The sequence below is a fragment of the Anser cygnoides genome, chromosome 5 (genome assembly GCF_040182565.1).
Source record: "Anser cygnoides isolate HZ-2024a breed goose chromosome 5, Taihu_goose_T2T_genome, whole genome shotgun sequence".
NCBI classification, from domain to species: Eukaryota; Metazoa; Chordata; class Aves; order Anseriformes; family Anatidae; genus Anser; species Anser cygnoides.
In genome coordinates, this window is record NC_089877.1 from 30,351,565 (window position 1) to 30,373,546 (window position 21,982).

Consider the following 21,982-nt stretch of genomic DNA (forward strand, 5'->3'; position numbering starts at 1 on the left):
CCAACAGCTTTGGAGGCTATTTCAGCAGCCCATACGGCCTTTTAGATCTACTGCAGCAGTCTAATCAATTCTGAGAGCTCAGGCTCCTTGGCTCAAGGATCCTTTTCTGGAACTGTCAGTAATGGGATCAGTAAGTGCCACGAACACATCTCCAGTGTGACTGCCCCGTGAGTGGCCCACAGGGAACTGCTCCCAGCTGCAGGGTGAACATGCGTGCTCTCATCAGTGGTCAATGTGAAGTTCATTGTACCCATAGTTCAATCAGCCCTTTTGGATGAGACGTGCAGACTGAAACACAGAAAGCTGAACATGCAAAGTTCAGCTGAGTGCTGCGTGCTCTGGTCCCAGCAGCTATGGCATCCACATTCCTGCTGTGGTACCTTGCCACAATTTTTTCCAGCCAAAATTTGAAAGAGTTGATCGAGAAACATCAAGGGAAAAGGCAAATCTTTACCCTTGTCTCTGAAAAAAAAAAAGTGAATTTGTATTATTTAGCTCAGGGACACATCCAGTCCACACCAGAGGTGGGGAAGGGACCATCGAGTGATATCTAAGTCTCTGAGGTAAGGTGGACCTACCTCAGTTGTGTGCAATGTACTACCTAGGATGGCACCAGAAGTTCACGTTTCTCAGGTGGGTGGTGGAAAGCAGCTGCTTCCCAAAACTGGGAGTGCTGTGTGCAGCTACTGTGAAGGACAGGACTGTGTACTGGGGGCAGCACCAGCACCCTCTTTAGATAGCCCATGGTTCATAACACTTCTGCCAGGAACAAGTGCCTCTGCCCACCGCTACCCATGTCTAAGCTATAAATGAGCCTGCAGCTGCTGCTGGGACAACAGTTAGTTTAAAGACAAAGGACAATGAGGGAAATTCTGTAAATGATTGTTAACTAGAAAAAAAAGTTTAGGCAGTGGTGTGTTTGGGTGCCTGCAAGGCGTATATAGTACTGTGTAAAACACAGAGATAAAAAGATTCTGATTCTCAGGTGCATGAAGTTCTCCATATCCTACAGACACCATGGCATGCAGCGAATTCAAACAGAGGTGGCTCCCCGTTACGTCACATTGCTCACAACAGATCATCCCACAGCTGCAGGTCTCTCTCCACTAGGATTGACCTGAGGATTCATCCTGCAGGCCATGTAAGGGGAGAGGACACCACCTACACAGTCTCTGCCCCAGGAAAATGCAGGCGAGCAGAGGCAGGCTTATCACTCATGGCCGTAATACAAGAGGAAAGGCATTTTCCAGTCACTGGAGATGGAGGTCCATGGCCCTGTCACATTGTCTGGAAACAGTTTTAGCCCTTGCATTAGCTTCAATGGCATACTGTCACCACATCAGTCCCAAGCTTATGGTAGTATAAAGGGGGCACAGCACACCAAAGTACAGACTCCTCAGTTCTCAGCCACTTTTTCTCCAGGACTATCACAAAGTATGTGAGAAAGTAGGAAATTTGTGGACGTGCATATGAAAAAGATCTCCACAAGTCTCCAGGTGCTACACAAGAAGCTACTTTCTTCAGGAAATGGTTGTCCCTATGTACCTTGACACTTGGTACCTCCAACCAGTGCACACTCACACCAGAAGCTAAAAGAAGGAAGTCAACAGAAAGAAAACAGAGTCAGGGACTGTTTTGCCAGCTACGTAGCATCTGTGTGCTTCCACAGTAACACAGAGCTTGAGAGAAACGTGCACAACACTCCATGTGGTGGCCCTGTGCATGTCCAGGAGGGAGAGAGCAGCAATGCCACCAAGGGCACAGAGCTTCTGTGGACTGCACTCTCCCCGCAGCAGCCGGCTCTGCCTTGTAGAGTTTTTTCCAGTGAGCAGTCCTTACCAGCCAGCTGTTGATGTATGGGCAGGGGCCACCCAACCCCACCCAAGTTTCCCACCCACAGCTGTAGGGAGTTGGTGACACCATGAACAGACAACCTCTGTTGAAGGTGGCAATGTCTACTACAAGTCAATGGTATTTTTATGTTGAACAGTCAAATGGCAACGTAGGAATAAAAATCCCAAAAGCCAAAACAAGCAAACAATGCTCCAGCTCAGCCAGGTGGCATATGCATATGTCCTCAACATGCAGTACATGGGGGAATGAACACAGGCCCCTCCAAGTACCCAGCAGGATTAAAATGTGTCCGGTGCGATGGGAAATGAGTCCATACACCCATCACATGTGAAAACAGCAGGAACAAAACGACATGGCAGATGCCTGGCTGAGCAGGACGAAAGCTGAGACCAAGCAAGAGCTGAGGCTGAAATGAGAGAAGGCTGAGCTGATCATGAGATGCAAACTACAAGCCAAACCCAGGTTCATGGGCAGAATGAGAATTAAACTATGAAAAAAAAAAAAAAAAGAAAAAAAAAACCTACCAAAGGCTTAGCCACATTATTTGCAGTTAATAACAAGACCCAGATTTAATTGGCAGGATACATAGCAGGAAAAAGGACAGTAAGATTAGAGGTGATTTTCCAGCTGGAGGGGGCAATGAAGGGGGAGGCTTCCTTCCTCCAGCAAAAATCATTTTTGAAACTGTGAGAAGACAAACATGCTGGCTGCAGAATTTTTCCAAATATGTGTTAACCACTGCAGTTGGAAAAAGTGGCCTGGACAGGGCAGAAACCTTTGTTTAAATTAAGAGGATATGACTGGTTTTCAGGATTGATGGGAAGGCAAAGGTCTGGCTGTTCTGGCTTGCTGGAGAACCCAGGTACCTGTAAAATGAAAATGAAGATCTTGAGCAGCATATCTCCATTTCACTTTACTAGAATTTCTCTGCAAGTTTCATCTGTGTGAATGATGTCCCCAAAATTCAGCCCAGCTGACTACAAAGCAGTTGTGTTCTTGTGGCAGTTTATGTGAGATCTCCAGAGGCTTTGTCTGCTTTGTTTTCTTTATGCTTAATCCCTTGATTGTACCCTCTCTTTTCTATTTCTGAGAGCAGGAGAAGGGAAGGGGATGGGTATGTGTGGGCAATGGGAATTCACACCAAATCCACACAGGACCTGCTGACTACCCTGCTTCTCTGCCTGTTTACTCAGCTTTGCTTCTGCATCCTGAAGCACACTGATGTTCCTCCCGAGCTGCTTCTGTGAAGCTCCATGCAGTGGTTGAGATGCTTGGGCAGGAGTTATTTAAATAAAGAGGCACAATGGTAGGCCAGTACGCCACCCAGATGGGATGCTTGGGAGGGTGCAGTTAATTATAAGGTTCCTTAATACTATTCATGGATTTGCATAACCAATTACTAGGACTTTGTATCACTGCAACTGGTATGAGAAGGTTTCCAGAGGTTGTTCTAAGCGGATCTTTGATGAGCTCCTCAGCTGCTAAATGCTGCAGGCCGTGCTGCCACACCAGCAGCCTCCCTGCTGCCTCAGTGAAGGTGACGAAAAGGCAAGCCACCCTCCTGGCTGCACGAGTCCTCTCCCAGCTACAGTTTAGGGAAGGTAAATTCATGGGTAGCAGATAAGAACATGAGAGGAAACCTGTGTCAACACACGACTTTGAGGCAGTTAGCAGCCTGTGAGGCGGAAGGGGATGTAAGTGGTCCCACAGGTGTAGGGAGGGGATAAGACTCTTTTTTTTGTATCTCAGAGACCGATCTCCCTTTGTCACAGCGAGGGACCAGCTCAAACTCATTCAGCTCGGAAAGCTGTGCCTGCAGCAACTGTTTCCAGCAGTGGTTATGGTGGGGAATCAGGAAACAAATAGATTGCGTGGTGCCCAGGAAATTGCCTTGCTACCCTCGCTTCATGTCCACTCATTATCCTATGGAAAACATCTGTTGCGTTACATGGACAGATAAGAGAGCAAGGGGGAGGAGAGGAAATGAGGCAGGCTGGAAAGAAACACAATACGCCTTTTTCTCCTTATTCTTAGGACAACTGTATAGCAGCAAACTCACTGAATGAATTCCCAAATCTTTCTCACCTGCTAATACAGGGACTGGTTTAACAAATTGTCCCTGCCACCAGAAATGGGGAGCAGAAGAAAGCCCTTCCGAACTTCCCCCTCTACTGTGCAATGAGCAGCACATGCCGGGGCTGACTCTGCCAGGCTTAGGTAGAAAAATTACTAGTGGTATTAGGTGGGGAAAAATGCCGTGGCTGTAGCTGTGAGCCCCACGTGCTATGCTATCCAGCCATGGCAGGGGAGAAGGAAGACGTGCTGCCAGAGAAGCTGGCTTCACAGGCCCTACCCACAGCCTTTCTCCTTCCTTCATCGCCAGCCAAGTTTTATAAATAGCTGCAGTCCTGCCGTAACTAACTTCCACAACTTCTGCTTCCTTCCAGAGGGCTCCCCTTCGCTCCCTCTGCCTGCCGGGGCCTGTGAACCCCTGCCAGCTGGTAGCGGTCCGTCGCTGGTGAGGAAACAACCCGGAGCGCAGCCAGCTGGAGCTGGCGAGGGGATTCGGGGAGAAGAAGGTGAACTTGGCTGGGACTGTGGAGCCCACGTGAATCCTCATATGATTCATGCCACCAGATTTTCCGTGATTGCCCGTGCTCAGAGTCCTGTCACACACAGGCCTTTGTCCCACACTTGGCTGGGACTCGAGGGTGTCACACGCCCTGACAAGAGCTCCCTGGTGCCCACCACAGCCTGCAGCAGTGAGGGAAGATGAGCTGAAGGAAGGGTGAATCACCACTGTGCTCTCCTCATTACGCTGTTTTCTCCTCAGAGCTGGGCTAACAGAAGCATCTGAGCATATGTTCTCTTGTCTATTGTCAGGTCTACAAATCAAAACTGTGATTCATATGAAACTGTACATTTTCTGTACCAGGCCCCAGCTTACCTCAGTGCTGTCAAAGGCTTGTTGTTGACTGCTGTGAAATGCTGACATCCATAATGCAAACTATGGGCACTGAAGATGGGAGAAAAGCTTTACATAAACTCTGCCAAGAAAAAACAAAACAAAACAAAAAGCCTTATGAGGGAAAGGAAAAAGACCTGGTTGCGTGTAACTGAAACTAGGTTTAATATGAACACATCTCGCCCAACTACGTTGTTTCCATCATTTATGGAGGCATTCCCCAGCCTATGTGTGTGGGGGCACAAGGTGGCTGTGGGCTCAGCCCTGAGGGAAGAGCTGCACACAACAGAGCGGGACCAGGCCTTGCGAGGCTGCCCGGCCCATCCCACCACACGGCATTTCCTAAGCAAGCTGAACCAGCTTGACAGCCAGAAATGTGGCCTTGACTCTTCTGTGTCTCCTACAACTTTTTGTCTCACAAGCACTGAGCGGACACCAGGCAGCAGGAGACATCTCTTGCTGAGGGGTGGCAGCATCACAGACCCTCCGCTCTGTAGGGAGGGCTGAGCCCAGCAGTCACTGCAAGCAGATAAGGTCACGTTGTAAAATAAGAGGAGTATTTTTCAGGCAAACGGAGAAGCAACAAAAATCTCGAGCTGAAATGCCATCCTTGCAAAGTCTTGAAGTGCAGGAAGTTTTATTGTTGCTTTGTTTTTTGAAAGCCTTTCCCATGGGGGGTCATTGTTAGACGTTAATATCCAGTCACTGACGTTTCCCCACAGTAACTGCTTTTTCATGTCCCAAAGGCCTATTGAGTTCTAAACCGGACAATTCAATGTGAATAGCCTTAGCCTCATCCTCTCTCCCAGACAAGGGGAATTTTGGAACGGAAGACAACAGGGAGTAAAACACAAGAGAGAGAGGAAATAGGGAAGCAAAACATGGTAGAAAAAATGCAAAGATGGAGCTGGCAGCAAGTCTTCCCATCTGTGACAAACTTACCCACCAAGTAGGACTTGGTCATCTGGGTGACCAGACCCTACCATAGCTGAGACCCTGGAGTGAGGCAGACTGACATCTTCCTGAGGACGTGAGTAGGAGACCTCAGGCAGCAGCTGTCTGCCGGATCTTTACATGCTGAACCCTTTCATTTGCCTTTGTATTGCTTTTCACATGGTGAACCAAGAGACAGACCAACTTGCCTTGTCTTATTATATTTTTAAACACATTGCAGCAGCACTGGGGTGAGGAGATACGCAAAAGGCTGTTATTTTAAAACCTGTATCGTCTGGAAGTGGTAACCCACCTTTGCTATCTGCTTTGAGGGCAGAACCATTTGGGGACCTGAAACAAACCAAATGAGAGCTTTGTTTTTCAAGGCTGACAAGGAGTGTGATTCCCTTGATCACTTCAGATTGCAGCCCTTTTGCCAAAGTTGTCCATAAAGCTGGCTGCTGTTCCAATTCATTGGGGAGAAAATTTTGCTGTCATTCGTTTCAGCAGTGATTCAAACTCAGATTCAGTCCCACCTCATTCCTCTTCTGCAGCAGTGTCTTCAACTCTTGAACTAGACAGAAGCTGTTGCTGTGCTTATCATACTCAATTAAAATGTATTTTAGTGGTTGCTAGGAAAAGTACACGTTCAGATTACCCAGAATGACACATATGGACTAAGCGTTCCTTTGATTGTGCTTATCAAAGACAGATGGGGGATTTACAGCTGGGAACATGAGGATTTTCACTTCCTTTAAGCAACAATGGGTGGTTTGTAGCCAGCCTTGCTGCCAGAGTTATTCTCATTCATTGATGGCAACCCAGAGAAGGCAGCTTAGCATAGCCTGGAGTGGGCTCAGGGGATAGTCACAGGCTGAAGGGACTGTGGCACAATCTCTCCGAAAAGGGCTGACAGAGCTGCAGACTGCATCTTCCCTTCTCCTCACACAGTAGCAGTACTGTGCTACAGCAAATCTTTTGGCATCAGATAAAACCCAGCTGTCTCATACTGCCTCCTACAAACTCCTGCTTAGAAAAATGGCCACATGTAAATGGCATATTCCCTCACTCAGAGCTGGTCTCCTGCATCTTGCTGGGGCTGAATTAGATCCAACCAACAGCTTGCCGACTTCAGTAGGTTATCTCTGAGGCTTGGCTGCCTGTTGGCAAGTTCTGAGCATTGACTCAGGGAGAACTCATAAGCCTGCTCCCTGAAATAACCGTAGCAAACCAAGCTGCAAGCCCTTTCACAGGGTTCTTTAGATCTCCGGTGAGATCAGGATGCTTACAAAACGGATCCAGAAGCCGGTGTCTGACACCAGCCCCACAAGCTGGAGGGGTGGCTGAGAAAGTCGGGGTGACCTCTGACTGCCATATCCCCATTGCTGACTCCCAGTTTGTGACTCTCACAGTCATTGGGACTACACAGCCATCCTGGGGTAGGGGTAGGTCCCTGTTTAGAGAAGCTCCTTAAATTTGAGTAGTAAGGGCTCTCTCTTATTTTCAGTGATCTGGGGCACCATTTCCTATTCCAACTGTTATTTGTCTAGAGACTGACTTGGAGCTCTAGGGATCCCAAATTTTTACATCTCTGTGATCCAATGTCAGATGGACTTAGTTAATAAAGGAGGTCTCTCTAATAAAAGATGGAATCTCTCCTTTCACTCATCAGCAGTGTAATACAGATTCCCTGCAGGAATACCACAGCTCTGTTGATGATGTGCCAGCCAAGCCATGTCATCTCACACCATAAAGCTGAGGCAATACTAACTCCGAAAATAGGACTGGAAAAGATCCTCAAGAGAGCATCTACATCACCCCATTGCCTTAAGGCAATTAGGTCAGATTAAGTTAATCTGCTCCTGAGAGATGTTTGTCTAACCTGTTCTTACAAGCCTCCCGTGACAGAATACCACAGCCTTCAGAGATGGAAAGTTAAGAGACTTTTTACTAAAGCTTAAAATAAGTCTCCTTTGCAGTGACTTAACCCAATTAATTCCTGTTTTAGCTACAGCAAATACAACAAATGTATATTTTCTCTTTGCAGAAATCTCTGATATTTGTGAAAGACTCTTCTCTAGAACTCTGATCTTGCAGTTTTTCTCAACATTTCTTCAACTGAGCAAGTTTTCTGGCTCTCTGGTTGTTCTCCTGGCTCACCTCTGGATTTCTTCCAGGTGGTTTCCATCTTTACTGGAGTGCGGTGCTGAGAACAGGACAGTCCTCCAGGTGGGGTCTTCCAGCACAAGACAGAGCAGAAACATTATTTCAGATGTCCTGTATACGATTGGCCTCCTTATACATTCCAGTAAGAAGTTTTGCATTCCTTGCAGTAGCAAGACAACTTTGGCTCACATTCAAGTCTCACCCCAAACTGCTTTTCTTATCCAGGTTTAATTCTGTCTTTAATACTCCTTACTGAGTTGCATCCTATTTGACTGAGAAACAATTACATTCCAGGAAATGAGAAATCACAATTCTTTTTCTACACAATGAACAGATCTGTATCTCTCTGTTTTTAAAGGATACACATAGTTAAAGTTTAAGACAAAGCAAAAGTGAGATTCTGTCATAAAGTACCAGCTTTTGGGCAGGGTGGGGAGAATCAATATATCTGTTCCACTTTTGCAGTGTTGCTAACAAGATCTGCACTTAAAAGGTCTCTGCAGTCCTTCAGCATTTAAGAAAAACACTGTTTGATGGCTGAGAGTCACAGTCTGTTGGGAACATCATTTGCAGTTGTCTTACACCAGGCAAAGCAACTCCTACTGCTCTTTTAGATCACCTACAGAGCCAGTCGCATTCAGATCATCCAGAACAAGCAGGATTAATAAAGTCCGAGCAAAATGTGAGCATTTAAGAACAGTACAAAATCCAGAGGTAGTGTGGTGTTCTGCAAGTTCTTTCCCCAGCATCTCCCAGTCAGACAAAAGATAGATATTTTGTTCAAAAAACTTCTCAGTTGAAGGCACAGGCAGTGAGACCCACAGGTTTGAACCCCCAGCTCTTTTGGGTGTCTTGTTTTGTCAGCAGCTCGTGCTCCTGACCACCAACAGAAAACCAGAAGGTGCTTGATAAAAGTGATGATTAAGGGTAAAAAGTGGAAAAATGGGAAAACATTAATCAACATTTGTGCAGATTCCAGTGAAGATTATGCTCTGCATCCTCTTTTTTTTTCTTCACAGATTTTTATTCCACACTCACAGGTAGTAGGTACCACAGACATTTGCTTGCCGTTTGCTCTTTCTCAACAACATCAAGTGTGTGCAGCTGAAGACTGGGCTTGGTACTCTGTAGGATGTGAATACACACATTCCAGTGTTTCCTTCTTTAAAAACACCAAAGAAACGTGCCATGCACAAGTCATAAGCAATGTGAGGTTTCTGAGGACTCTGATGTGATCTTAGTGATCTAATATCATTGAGTATCTTAAGCCCAGGGAAAAGCCAGCTTTGAATTGGATCTGATACTCTATAGGAGACCCATGGCAAGAACAGACTCAAACCTGTAGCTGCTTGGCTACATTGAACTGTGCCGTAGGATGTAGCCAGAACTCCCTACCTACTGCAGGCTCTGTGCCTGGGTTCATGCTTAAAGGCGTTAATTGCTGAGTCCAGATCACTGTTTGTAGGGTAGTTAAGTCCCTGACTTTCCAAGACTATCGGTGATGCTATAAAGCCCACTATGTCAGATCTTCAGGCAAGCATGAGACCTAAGAGTACCTCTGAAGTGCAGGTAAAGTGGCCAGGCACAAGCATGCATCATTCATCTTCACTGAACAACCTGCTGCACGTGCAAACTCAGCCTGTCCTCATATGCCAGCTTGTTGGGGTTCAGCTTCTGCCCAGAGAGGAACTAATCCAAACACTCACCACTCTTGATGGCAGCAGTGAGCTAATGACATCTAAAAAATGTCAGGTTATCCATGGGAAGTCCATGGGACTTCAGCCTGAAAATGTGGGCTGGATGGATCCAGACAAAAGCTGCCATTTCCCTGTGGCGTTGAAGGCAATAATGCTGATTGTAGCAGCTGAGGATCCGGCTTGTGACAACATTGCTGAAAAGTAGCTCAGAGGGGAAGAAAAATTGTGCAGAGCAGTAGAAGCTGGACTTTTCTCCTAGATCTGCAGCTCCCAGTGTTACTTGGCCCATGTCACAGAGCTGAGTCTCATTTCTCAGTGCACTGAGCTAACCCCATCTCACATCGCTGGTTATGGAATTAATGTTTCCAGCACACTTTTGAAGGGACTCCATGAGCATGAAGTATTGTTGCTGCTGTTGTTAAAAACAAGAACACAGTCTGCTGCTGAATAATTCATTTGACGTGAGAAACAGCCAGCAAGTTGTTGAACAAAAAAGCAGCACAATGAGGCATAATTACAACGCGGTTCCGGGGAGCGGGATGCAGATGGAGCTCTCAGGTTGGCTGGCGGTGCTGTCACGCCACAGCCAGGAATGAATGCATGTCGGGTTGCCTACCTCATTCTCAGATTTATTGTAACACTTCGCCGTTAACCTCGGAGATCTCAACGCGTGTAACAGACCGATTACATCCTCACAGCACCCCTGCAGGTTTTCAGTTCTGCTTCACAAACGAGCAAAGCCAAGGTCCAAAAACCCAATGCATGTGGTGGTAGAGAGAGTTACAGCGCAGAAAAGAAATATCAAGCCCTGGCTCTCTGGCTCCTGCCCTAAGAACCTGAGCCTGTTCCTACTCACTGTCCCTCCTTACGGTACATTTTAGGATTTCAGGGCATTGTTAAGCACTGAGCTGCTTTGCTTTCCTTCTCCACGCCTTACAACACACAGGCCAATTACAGTCATCCCCAAACTGCTTTTCCTGGCTGCCTCAGTCTCTATCTCTATCTACCTCTGTTCACGTTCTTAAAGTAGACCTGTCACATTGCAGTTATATCTTTATATTGTTGCAAAGTTAATACATTTGATCTCAGAACAGTTAAGGTAACAGTGGCACATCCATTGGCAACAGAAAGTCACATTCTTCTCTCAAGCACTGCCTGGCTTGGAGAGACCATCCCAGGTGGAGAAAGGGGATTCAGTATCCCCAGCATTTTTGGTACCTGATCTCTGTTGTAAGACTGTAGAAGACTGGTACTGCCGGGGAGGTACTGTCCTGTCCCATCAATATTGGCTTTCTCGATGGGAGAAATGGGGAGAGCACATCATTCCCAACAAACACACCACATTGGGGACACCACTGCAGACACCGTGTCATTTACGGGCACAGAGCTGTGATGCCCCAATTCTCATGTGAGGACCATGGAAGTTATCAGTGTAGCAGCAGAAAACAGGCATTAAAACAAAAACCTAAATGGAGACCTACTTCAGCTCACTTGTCATCACAAAGTAACTGGAAGACAGAGCTTCCAGATACCACCGATGGATCCCAGCCTGCCTTAGGAGATGGAAAGGCAGAAGTCCCTCCCACATCCCAGTTCCCTGGTGACTTCTGGCCGGCGAGGCTGAGCACGAGGGCTGGGCAGCCTGCAGGATGCGAGTGGCTTTGAGCCAGGGAGAGAAAGTGGAACACGAGAAGAGGCTCTAGCATGCATTTTCCGTATAATAGCCAAAATATCCCTCTGTTCTTTCTCATATATCATAGAGAGAGCACAACTGAAGTGTGAAGAACTGTTTAATGGATTTAGTAATAGTATTGATCTTCTGTCATTTAGAAAGGGACCGGGAGCTTAATCAGATCTGCAGAAGTGTCTCATTATTTACATTGCCAAAGGAAAGGATTAGATATCAGAGAAAGAAAAGGCCCTTCAGCAAGCATGGGTTTGCTCTGCAGGATGAAAATCCATCCATTTACTCTCACCCGTACACGCATTTAAACGGGAAGGAATCCAAACAACTCCCCGCGAGATTCTGCCTGCAGGAGCTAATACAGCAGCAATAAACAGAGGTAGCCTCAGCAATGCAGCAAAACTGCTCTTAGCTTTTCAACATCCTGATTTAGCTCTGTAATCTGGTCACCTAAGCCTGAACATTAGAAATCTTATTGCAGGTAACAGTCAGAGGCAGACTGAACAGGTTTTCACTTTCTGAGTTGCCTTTCTGCTCAGATCCAAGGCAATGTTTACTTGCAAGCTGAACACATTTGATGGGGAAACGGCGCTGAGAAAGAATAAACAAGAAACCCTTGGATGGCATTTTTACAGCTACATTCGAGACAACAGAAAATGAGCTCATCACCCTGTTGCCTGTAATGCCTGTTCAAGAAACACGGAGGGAGATGGTTTCATCTCCTTGTCTCCCGAAGCCGTAACTCCCTGATCCGTCTTTCAGGGTGGTACGGAGGACGTGGCTGGCTTTTACCTGTGCTGTGGCACTCCTCAGGTCGTGCTGCTACAGCACAGAGGCTGGCCTCGCCAGAAGATAGAAAAATATTTCAGGCTGAACACAAACAGTGACTTTTCAGTGAGCATTTTTCTGTTAAAATCTCAGAAATTGAGTGTATTATGGAATAGGCACGCATATGCTTGATGAATAATCTGTTTTGATTTGGCTGGCAGGAGATACCTTAAACAGCTAATCCACTTCCAGGCAAATATTGAACTCCAAACCTCTGCACCAGTTTCTATTGCTGAATCCCACAAACAACTGAAGGAATCCAGGAACCTCTGCATTTACCATCACTGGAAAGGTTTGTCATCATTTTTCTTTCATGTACTTCTTTTGGGAGACTTTTTACTTAAAGCCTCTCACCATGTAATATAGGAAGCTTGCAGGTAGCTTTACTACCTTGGATTGTGACCTACCTTGACCAGCTCTGCTGCTGTGCTTGCTCACCCCAACCCATGCTTGCACGTTGCCGTGGGTTTGCCATTGCCCTGGCAGATTTGCAGAGATGACGATGGCATGTTGGAGATGACGATGGCCTGGAGGATTGGGATATCCCATATCTCACAAACATGGACATGAGAAAAGGAAGCTGGACAAACCCAAGTGACCAAGAAGGGGTTAATCCCTTCATTTTGTGGCAGTTGAGACCCTCCTTCCCAAAGGTGAAGCAGGGTATCTGCTTGGAATAGCTCATACAGGACATCCAAACATGGTCTTCCAAGGGCAGGCTTATGGGCACTCTGCTCTGTGAATCAGAGGCAACCTCAGCACGGCAAGAAGAGCCCCTGTGAAACTTTCCAAGCAGCCTGAAAGCGACCAGCAAGCCTGCAGCCTGCTCGGCCCAGCCTGCCGTGTGAGCCCCGGAGCAGGCAGGAGGAGTGTAAATTCTTGCTCCTTGTATAACCGGTGGATTTCATCCAGGCGTCAGTGAAGGGTGATAAATTTAGCAGAAAAGGAGCACTATTTTTTTTTCTACTGTTCCTATTAAGAAGGTGACAGCATTGGAAAGATGTTATTTATTATTTACCTACGCTGCAGTATGTTACATACTTCAGGCTGACATTACAGTCCAGCATCTCAGATATTTTAAGCAGCCTGTACTTTTGAAATTCGGATGTAGATCCAGAAAGCTCAGAGGCAGGAGGATCCAGCTGCTACAAATGTATTTTCTGATTGCAGAAGTCCCAAGGGAAAAGCAGCTTCATCTAAAAAGAGAACTTTCCCCTTATACTCAACCATCTATTTTGAACAATAATTGAATGTCTGCTGAAAAACTGTCTTGTCATCTGTTGCAATGAAAAGAATGTTTGATCACAATGTGGTTGTGCTTCCTGAAATGCTGCAGCCCGCTGAAAGGCTGACAACTTCCTTCCCAGAGCACCCTCGCTCACACAGAACCCTTCTGATCCTCTTGCATGTTTTGCCTGCAGTGCCAGAGTCCTTTCTGTCCTAAGGCAAAGGTTTTCAAGCTCTCCTTCCACCGCCAGAGCACTTCTTAAAGGGGTGCCTTGGGCTTTCTATCAGGTTTGTGAGCTCCTCCCAGACAGTCACTAGCAAAAATAGATGATATTTTTGGCTTCCAGAGTTCGGTCTGAGCCCTACTGACTTTGCAGGAGTGGGGGATACACGGTGAATTCATCTCCATTGGCCCAGTCTCTGCACTGCCCCTTTCTAGCTGTAGGAAGACCCACCATTTTATGGAAGCAAACTCCTGAAGCACGATCCAGAAAGCTGCTACATCCTTGTTTGTTTTTTTTTTTTCTTTTTGTCATCACATTTAATGTAAATGAAGTCTTACAGCCTGAAAACAGACATTCCCTAGAAATGTAGAAAAATCAGCAAAAGTAAGCTGCCTTTTTAGAATTATATTCTATAACAGGAGTTACTAAGAGTGCTAACATTATTAGGAATGAGGAATTTTGTTTTAATTCATGATTTTTTGATGTGTGATCTTTTGAAAAGCATAGCGCAGTGGTTGTGGGCTGTTTTCTAGCAGCTGCTGTGACACCGGCTACAACACTCTCTTGGAAGCCACACAGAATTTATGCTCTGAGCTAGGTGCAGATGCCTCCCCAACACACACACACTGGTGTGCATATGTAGGAAAGGACATGAATGCACAAGCACGTGCACACTTCCATGGTATTTTATATATCCCTCAACCCTATTCTGTCTGCAAAAGGAAAGTGTTGAATCCTGCCTCTGCAGCTCAGTGTGCAGCTATCCCAGACTTTCCTTAGACGTTTGCTCCCTCACTTAAGCTGATCTTAATTCTACATGAGGGAAAGTCAAATGCAGATCAAGTGCATCAATTTTCATGTTGACTTGGATGTCACAGCAACACCAATAGGTCCCTGTTTTCCTGTACGTCCCGAAGCAGCAGGTATCTCCTTGGCCAATTTTTCACCAGTTCAGTTATTTCCACTCTGCCCTCACTCATACCCCAGGCAATGTTACTGGAGTGCCAAACCTGCATTTTGCTGTTCTTTGGTATGAGCCTGACGTATTGGAGCGAGGCTCAGAATATCATCTGTCTCAGCAGAGAAGTCTTTATTTTAGGTACATGGGGAAGAGAAGGCGAGGGCATAGGCAGAAGAGAGCATGCTCAGGAAGACGGAATCTCTTCTTCCCCTTACCATTCAAAACGAGATGTTTCTTTTCTCTCCTTTAAAGTTGTGCCAGGGTCTTGACTTGCTTCCCCCTTACCTATCTACAGCTGCAGTGGGAAAAGAGGATGCTACCTAGCACAACCACCACCTACCTGCTAGGGAAGGTGAGAAATTATTTTCCTCAAATAATACCCTCAGCTAAGGGTAGCTTTTAGGAACATTTGGTTCTTCACAAAGTAAAGCCCATCTCCCAACGTGCAGAAGAGCATCAAGGACCAGCTCCTGGGATATGGGCACTTCCAGGGTACACCATGTGCAAAGGCAAAAGCCACTTTCATTCCCTGGACTCCTGTCCCCTCACCCATTTCCCTGTCGGTGGCAGGCAATGTTCAACTGCAGCTTGCAACTTCAGTCCCCCTCTCCTGGATCACTCACCTCCTTTAGCAGCTGAGTGTTGAGCTGTAGAACAGAATGGAATTTTCTTCCTCAGGTTACGCTCCTTTCTCCACCAAATGGTATTTTGCCATTTCCACTTTTGTGTTAGTATTATTTGCTAATCCATGGGCAACTCTATTTCCAGCCTCAGATCCCTTTCAGAGGTTCTGCTTCTCAACCAGCATTTCCCTGCCCTCTAATGTCTGTAAAGCTTACTCCTTCCCTTTGAATCAATACAGTTTTATTTAGGATGGCATCTTTCATAGAAACTGCATCCTCAAACGCCTGCAAATAACTCCAGACCATGGCCTGTATCTAGGACAAACTGCTGCAAGAGGTAAATATAGTACAGAGGGAATACATTTGACCACCTCAATATTTGTTTCACCAAACCTCATGTTATTGATTCCATATCTTTTCTGCAGCTCATAGATTTTATATCTGCATACTTCTTCTCTCCCCTTGAACAGTGGCGTTACCAGCTTTGACCCTTAGCAGGTCTGATTACACTCACATGAAATGCTGAGAAAGGAAGATGCACTTAATCAAAATACGTGGCCAGCCTCTGCTTGCAACAGGCCTTTGAGATGCCCAGCTAGGTAGCTCTTTGCTTCCCAGTATATCCAAACTTATTAGTTCCACCTAATTTATCTGAAGTATTTTTCAATCATAAGGGGTTCTTGAGCACTGACCCTTGGATATCGGTACTAAAGTGTGTGATGTGCTACTATAAGCAGCGTGGGTATCATCCACTGAAGGACCAGTACCTGCCCCCAGAAGGTAGCCCTCCCATGCCAGTAACATCAGGCAGACGGCCAAACCAGAGCTGGAAGAGGATGAAAAGCAAACAGGCAGCCTCTGGATCAGAGATGCTACTTGAAACATACAGGACCTCTGAGGGATGCTGGCACTGGCTGGAGATTTTTAAGCTTTGACCAAGGGAAATGTTCTATCATCCTGTACTCACACACCTGTCAGTAAGCTCTGTTTTATTAGCTAGAGACCACGAAAGTCAAAACAAACTGCTCAACTGATCCCATGGGTAGAATGCAACATTTTCTTAGGAAACTATTATCAAAAACAGCGTCAACTTCTGTACTTAATTTTTCTCCTTAATGGGCCATTAAGAGGCTGGTTCTTGTGCTCTATTACTGCATACCTAGCCATGGCATTCATCACTTTCCTGGTAGTGCTGGTTTTACTGGAGCATCACATGCTTCCTTGTAGACCTCTAGAGATACCCAGCTGCTTTGTTTTAATATAATTATCCTTGCTAACAACTGAATATAATTGTCTAAGCCTAACGTATACCTCAACCAAAAAAACACTTGCAGAAGATCTAAGAAGAGGGCTGCGGTCAGAGAAGAGAATTAAGAGGCAATACTCCAAAGCACTACCTTCAGTTCTGCTTAGCACTTGCACCTTTGGAAAGGTTTTTACCTTCCTTTTGCCTCAGTTTCTGAATTGTAGAATGACCCACTTAAGAGGCTTATTCAGAATAATAAACCGTGTTTGCAAAGATCCTGGATTTAAGGTGCTAAGTGCATGCACACCCAGTAGAGTAGGCCTGCACTTCTTACGCCCCTTAATCACAATACTTTTATTCCAAAATGGCCATTTTAACCATTTCCTTCACTTATCTTCCTTCCCCCAATTTTAATTCTCATGAGCTTTTCCTCCTTTTTTGGTCATTACTTGCACTTATTTAAGAGGTAGCCAAAGACATCTGTGACGGATGCTCAAGAAAACTATTCCAGCTGTGAAGACAGTGAGGTGATGATTGTTTTCCCCAACACATATTTAAAGGAAAGGAAATTAGCACCTAGAAATGCCTGCCATGCACTTACTCTGTGTAGTTGCCAGGTACTTCTGATCACCTAGCCCCACGGCTGGGAAGGAGCCGAGGGCAGCGCACTCCCATGTTTCCATGTAGTGGAATACTGGTAGCAATGCTTTGCTGGTGTCTCTCCATCATCACATCTGCAGCGTGCCAGATACCTCTTGCCCTTCTTGCACACAGCTTTGCTTTGCCTCCACCAGCTCCTATTTCCGAGGCCAGAAACAAGGATGTGCTTCAAGGCCTTGCTGAGTCAGGGTGCTGTCTTTCTTTAAAGGCATGAGCACAGCCCCCTTTCTTGAAGGAAGGCAACTTGTTTCGATGATCTGCACTTAGCTGCCTCTCTCCTTGAATCTAGAGAAAACAGAAGTTCTTGGTTTGGAGATGTGTTATGGCTTTACCATCTCAAAGATGTGCAATGGTAGCCTAAATACAATTAATAGCTCATCAAGGTAATTTAGAAAATCAGAGAGGAAAAGCCATTACAGAATCAAAATTTAAGCAGGTGCCAGAGGAAAGCACGGTTCTGCGGTGGTCATATGCTCACCTGGATTATCATTTGGTACCTAGTTACCAGCCTGTGATTGGCTCCTATAAGTACAAGGAGTAAGCTCAGCTGGAAATAGATGTGGTCTATAGCAATTAGTATCTCATCCACTAGAAAATAAAGGAAAAAGTACAGCTACACAAGCTGCAAAACTGAATGACAGCAGATGATGCCCTGGAAATGCACTTGAGAAGGTATACACAAGGTCAGGTGGGAATCAGGAAAATGAGTACGCTCTCATGGAAGCAAGAGGAGGAAAGGAAGGGCGTACAAGGAACACGTGGGGAGCTTATAGCTGCTGATGTTGGTGATGGGACATAGGGCTGTGTGATGTCCAGGCACCAGACTGCGATGGGACCATTCACTCCTGACCTACGTGTAAGGCTGCTTTGGATGCAAGAACAAGAAGCACCTAAAGCTCAGTGGAACCCAAGAAAGCTGGCACTTGGCAGCTCTTTGAAGGCAGTAGCTGTGTGCTGGCAAGCTGCCGAATGCCTGCTGTAAAAATTGAAGCCTTCTGTGAAATGCAATTTCCACACAAGTTGTACGCCCAGTGGTGAGAAGGCTGCAAGTGCTGAATCCCACTGCAGAGACGGAGTGCACACTCCTTTTCTGACCACCTTGCTAGGGTGACACAGGTTGGACCAGAGCTGATTTCTCCCTAGGATCCTTTATAACATCAGCTTTCTCTGTAGAGACCAGCTCCAGCATGATTCAGGCTGCAGAACCCAGATGGGAGCTCTGGATATTTCCCTTCCTACACACAGAAGCCCTTTCATCTTTCAGCTGCCAAAGATGCACAGGGATGCTGACAGGAAGACAATCAGCAAGTCTCTTTATCAGCCACAGACATCAGGGACACAGGCATGTGTGAGCCTCACTCCTGTTTCCAGCCCTTATCTGCCCGCATGCAGCTGGGTGACCCTTTGAAGAGCCTGAGTCGTCCCCTCACTGAGGAACACCCCCTCCACGTGCCATGTCCGGGGTGAGAGTCAGGGAACTGCCCAGATCTGCTGCGAGACAACACACACACGCTTTCCCAGGGTCTTCCAAGACAAGCCCCACAGAGGTTGCACAAGATGGAGTGTTCACATCCATTCTCCTGGTGTTCAGAGGTGGTGCACAGTCCTAGAGTTTTCAGCCCTGGGACAGACGTCTTCAGCCCTGTCCAGGCAGCCTGCTTCAGCACTGCCCAGGAGCAAGGCAATTTGCAGTAAAAAGAGCATGCAACCTGCTGTAGTTACAACCCACCATCACACCTACCAGCAAGGGGAAAGGATTGAGAGACAAGATATGCCTTGCTTCCACAGAGAGCTCTTCATCCTCATGCATCTCCTGGGAGGGAGCAGGACTCCTCCTCCCATCCCCCCCTCTTTTTTTTTTTCCAGGGAGAAAAATTGATAGACTGGTCTATCAATTACACCTGAAACAGGTAGTTGCTTCTGTGTTGTGACTGATGCTCAGAGGGCTGGAGCACCTCTCCAATGCAGAGAGGCTAAGAGAGTTGGGGTTGTGCAGCCTGGAGAAGAGAAGGCTCCGGCGAGACCTTATTGTGGCCTTCCAGTACATGAAGGGGGCCTGTAGGAGAGCTGGGGAGTGACTCTTTGTCAGGAAATGTAGCAACAGGACAAGGGATAATGGCTTTAAAAAAGGGTAGATTTAAGTTAGATATTTGGAAGAAATTCTTAGAGGGTGATGAGGCCCTGGCACAGGTTGCCCAGAGAAGCTGTGGATGCCCCATCCCTGGAGGTGTTCAAGGCCAGGCTGGATGGGGCTAGGAGCAACCTGGTCTGGTGGGAGGTGTCCCTGCCCATGGCAGGGACTTGGAACTAGATGGTCTCTAGGGTTGCTTCCAACCCAAACCACTGTGATTCTGTGTGTCGAAACCAAATGAGCGCAGCACACAGCCCCCCAGTGCTCGGTGCCTAAGAAGGATGGCTGGTTACCAGATGCCCTTAAGCAAATTAAAACCAATGACCTGTCTGAGTGAGGCTTCTGTTCACATTGTCTAATGCCCATGCAATAAAATAAACTGGTTTATTTTTGGCCTGTCACTGACAGAGCATAGTGCTGAAACGTTGATGTGGTAAATTTTCTCCAGCATTAAAGTGACAAAATGAAAAGAGTCATTGCAGCAAATTTTGTCCTTCAAGTTCTTAGTCAGGACACAGACCATCACAGCCTGAGTCATCCAGCCTCACAGCAGCACACACCTGCTGCCTGTCCCCTGGGTTGTCTTTTTCCACAGAAAATCCACCTCCTTACAAGCCTGCCACAGCACAAAGCAATTAATAATATTTCTGCACCAGTAGGAACATCAGTTCCCTAAAGTTTGAACCCTACAGTTTGAGGATGCAAACAATTTCTTCCTGGCAATCTACAGCTGCCAGAGGCTACCAATCCAAGCCAGAGCCTCAGTGTTATTTTAAGCCCTGTTCCTAGCTGCAGCAACATTATGTTCACCTTCTTACTACAAAGGAAGAAAACTATGGAGGCAGGATGATGAATTTCAGGGAGATCTAGTGCTGACTCTTTCCTAGCGCGTCATGGGCATGAAATTAATCCGGATTTTATCACAGATGATGAATCCTGTACACCTTGCATGTTCAAAACAATGTATTTTGTCTGTCCCTCTAGCTATAAAACGCTTAATGCACATACCTACAACTCTAGCCTGATGTCAGGATGCAGATTAAACCCTTGTTCACTCCTTGCACAGGGCAAATAAGTAGCAGTGTCACTGATCTGTATTAAAAATCAAAGGCAGGGACACACCTGTAATTGCAGATGGAGGGGATCTTTGAGGGATATGAGCTAGGTGTGAGACCCAGGAAGGCCACCAAGGGGAATTTGCACATTTGATTCACCTGTGGCTAGGCAGCCATCCCCCTGCACACCTGCATGGACCTAGCCACCAGCCTCAGAGTCGTTTCCCAGAGTCATGTCACTGTCCTGCTGAGAACTCAGGCCCAGGCTGGGCAGTCCAGACACCCAGAGGGAGCAGGCACCTGGTTGTGGCAGGCAGGGGGAGCAGGGGCTGTGAGCACTGCTCCAGCAGCCCCAGCTGCAGAGCCTCCACACCTATTAAAGCGCATGGTCTCGGAAGGCTGCTGGAAGTATCATCAAGGTATGTGGTGGGCTTCCAAAGCACCACTTACATGTGCTACTCCCAGCACGTCATCAAGGAATATTGTAACACAACGTGATGATTTGCTCACTTGGGTGTGTATATATATATATATATATATACATACACAGCTAAAGGCCAACTAAAATCTGTGCCATAGAATCTGTATACCCAACCCTTGCCTACATATCATCAAAAGAAAAACTAAGTTACTCAGCCTAAAACATCTGTTGGCATGTTTATTTTGCATCTGTGCTGACCCTGGCAGCTTTCATTTAGGATCCTCACTTTCTGCAAGAAGTGTTTAGATTCCTCTACTGAGAAAACTTTATTTTTATGTTCTGCTGCACTGCTTTGTGTTCCTGCCATTTTCTACAAAAGCTGCATTCACTAGCAGAAATTTATCTGCCATGATGCATCTAGATTTTTGTTCTTGATGAGGTCAGCCTGAACATTACAGTAACCTCATGGTTGTGACAGGCAAGCAAATCCAGCTAGAAAATCTGATTCTTTTACAACAGAAATGTATTGTGCAAAACATTACAGAAGTAAAGTAGAAAAACCTGTCTTAGACTGAGGCATCCAGGAATTGGAGGGAAGGAGGGGATGCTTGAAACAATCCATTGCAAGACACCCTTGTTAAAATGAGTGAAAAGGCAACTAATTGTGCGTGTCATTATTTTCAACTAAACTTAATTGACAGCCTGTCCACTCTCTTCTCAGCCTATCACAAAAAACACCACTATAGCAGTTTGAATAGAATATAGTCAGTGATACTATCTATGCATTGTTCCAGTCTCCATACCTGCTGGAAGGTTGTCGGATTTCTTGCACATAATCACATTAGAGAAAAATCTTTTCTCAAAGGAAATTATGGAACACAGGCTCTTGTAGTGCATAGCCCTTCATCGGTGCATTCCTTAAAAAAGAGAAAGTTAAATGACGGTTTTATATCAGACAACAGCACATAGTCCACGACTCAAACACACAACCTAGGAATCAAAACCATGTAGTCTTTCACACTGGCAGTAAATGAAAGATCTTGAAGGGATGCTGGTTCCAGCAACAGACCCTTATTCAGTAAGGTGGCAGCGACAAAGGCATTGCATCAGAAGTGAATCTAAACCATCTGTTAAATGTCATCATGCAAAAAATGTGTTACTGCATTCGCCCCAGATCCAGGCATTCAGATACATCTTCTGGCTGTGATGCTAAATACAGAGTACAAAAATCTTAAGCTAACAGAACAGAAATATTAACCTTAATTAAAATGGTATGCAATTAATTACCCTGTTCAGAGCTAGAAGTG

General features: G+C 46.1%; 1 protein-coding gene across 6 annotated transcripts in view; it reads right to left on the bottom strand.

Moving 5' to 3' along the window:
* Positions 1-65: 65 nt before the first annotated feature.
* Positions 66-21,982, bottom strand: part of MAP3K9 (mitogen-activated protein kinase kinase kinase 9) — an 80,456-nt gene continuing 58,539 nt past the window's right edge. For 2 of the 6 annotated variants that reach the window (XM_066997772.1, XM_066997766.1), the window contains 2 exons: positions 4,802-4,901; positions 66-2,720 (listed from right to left, as the gene is read on the bottom strand). Coding sequence is in view for 2 of the 6 variants with exons in the window: in XM_066997768.1 (XP_066853869.1) it covers positions 21,545-21,592 (48 nt within the window). In the remaining 4 variants the exon portion in view is untranslated. Of the gene's footprint in view, positions 2,721-4,801; positions 4,902-17,009; positions 17,354-21,478; positions 21,593-21,982 lie in introns of those variants that run through there. The other 4 variants (XM_066997771.1, XM_066997767.1, XM_066997768.1 and 1 more) reach the window with 3 other exon arrangements.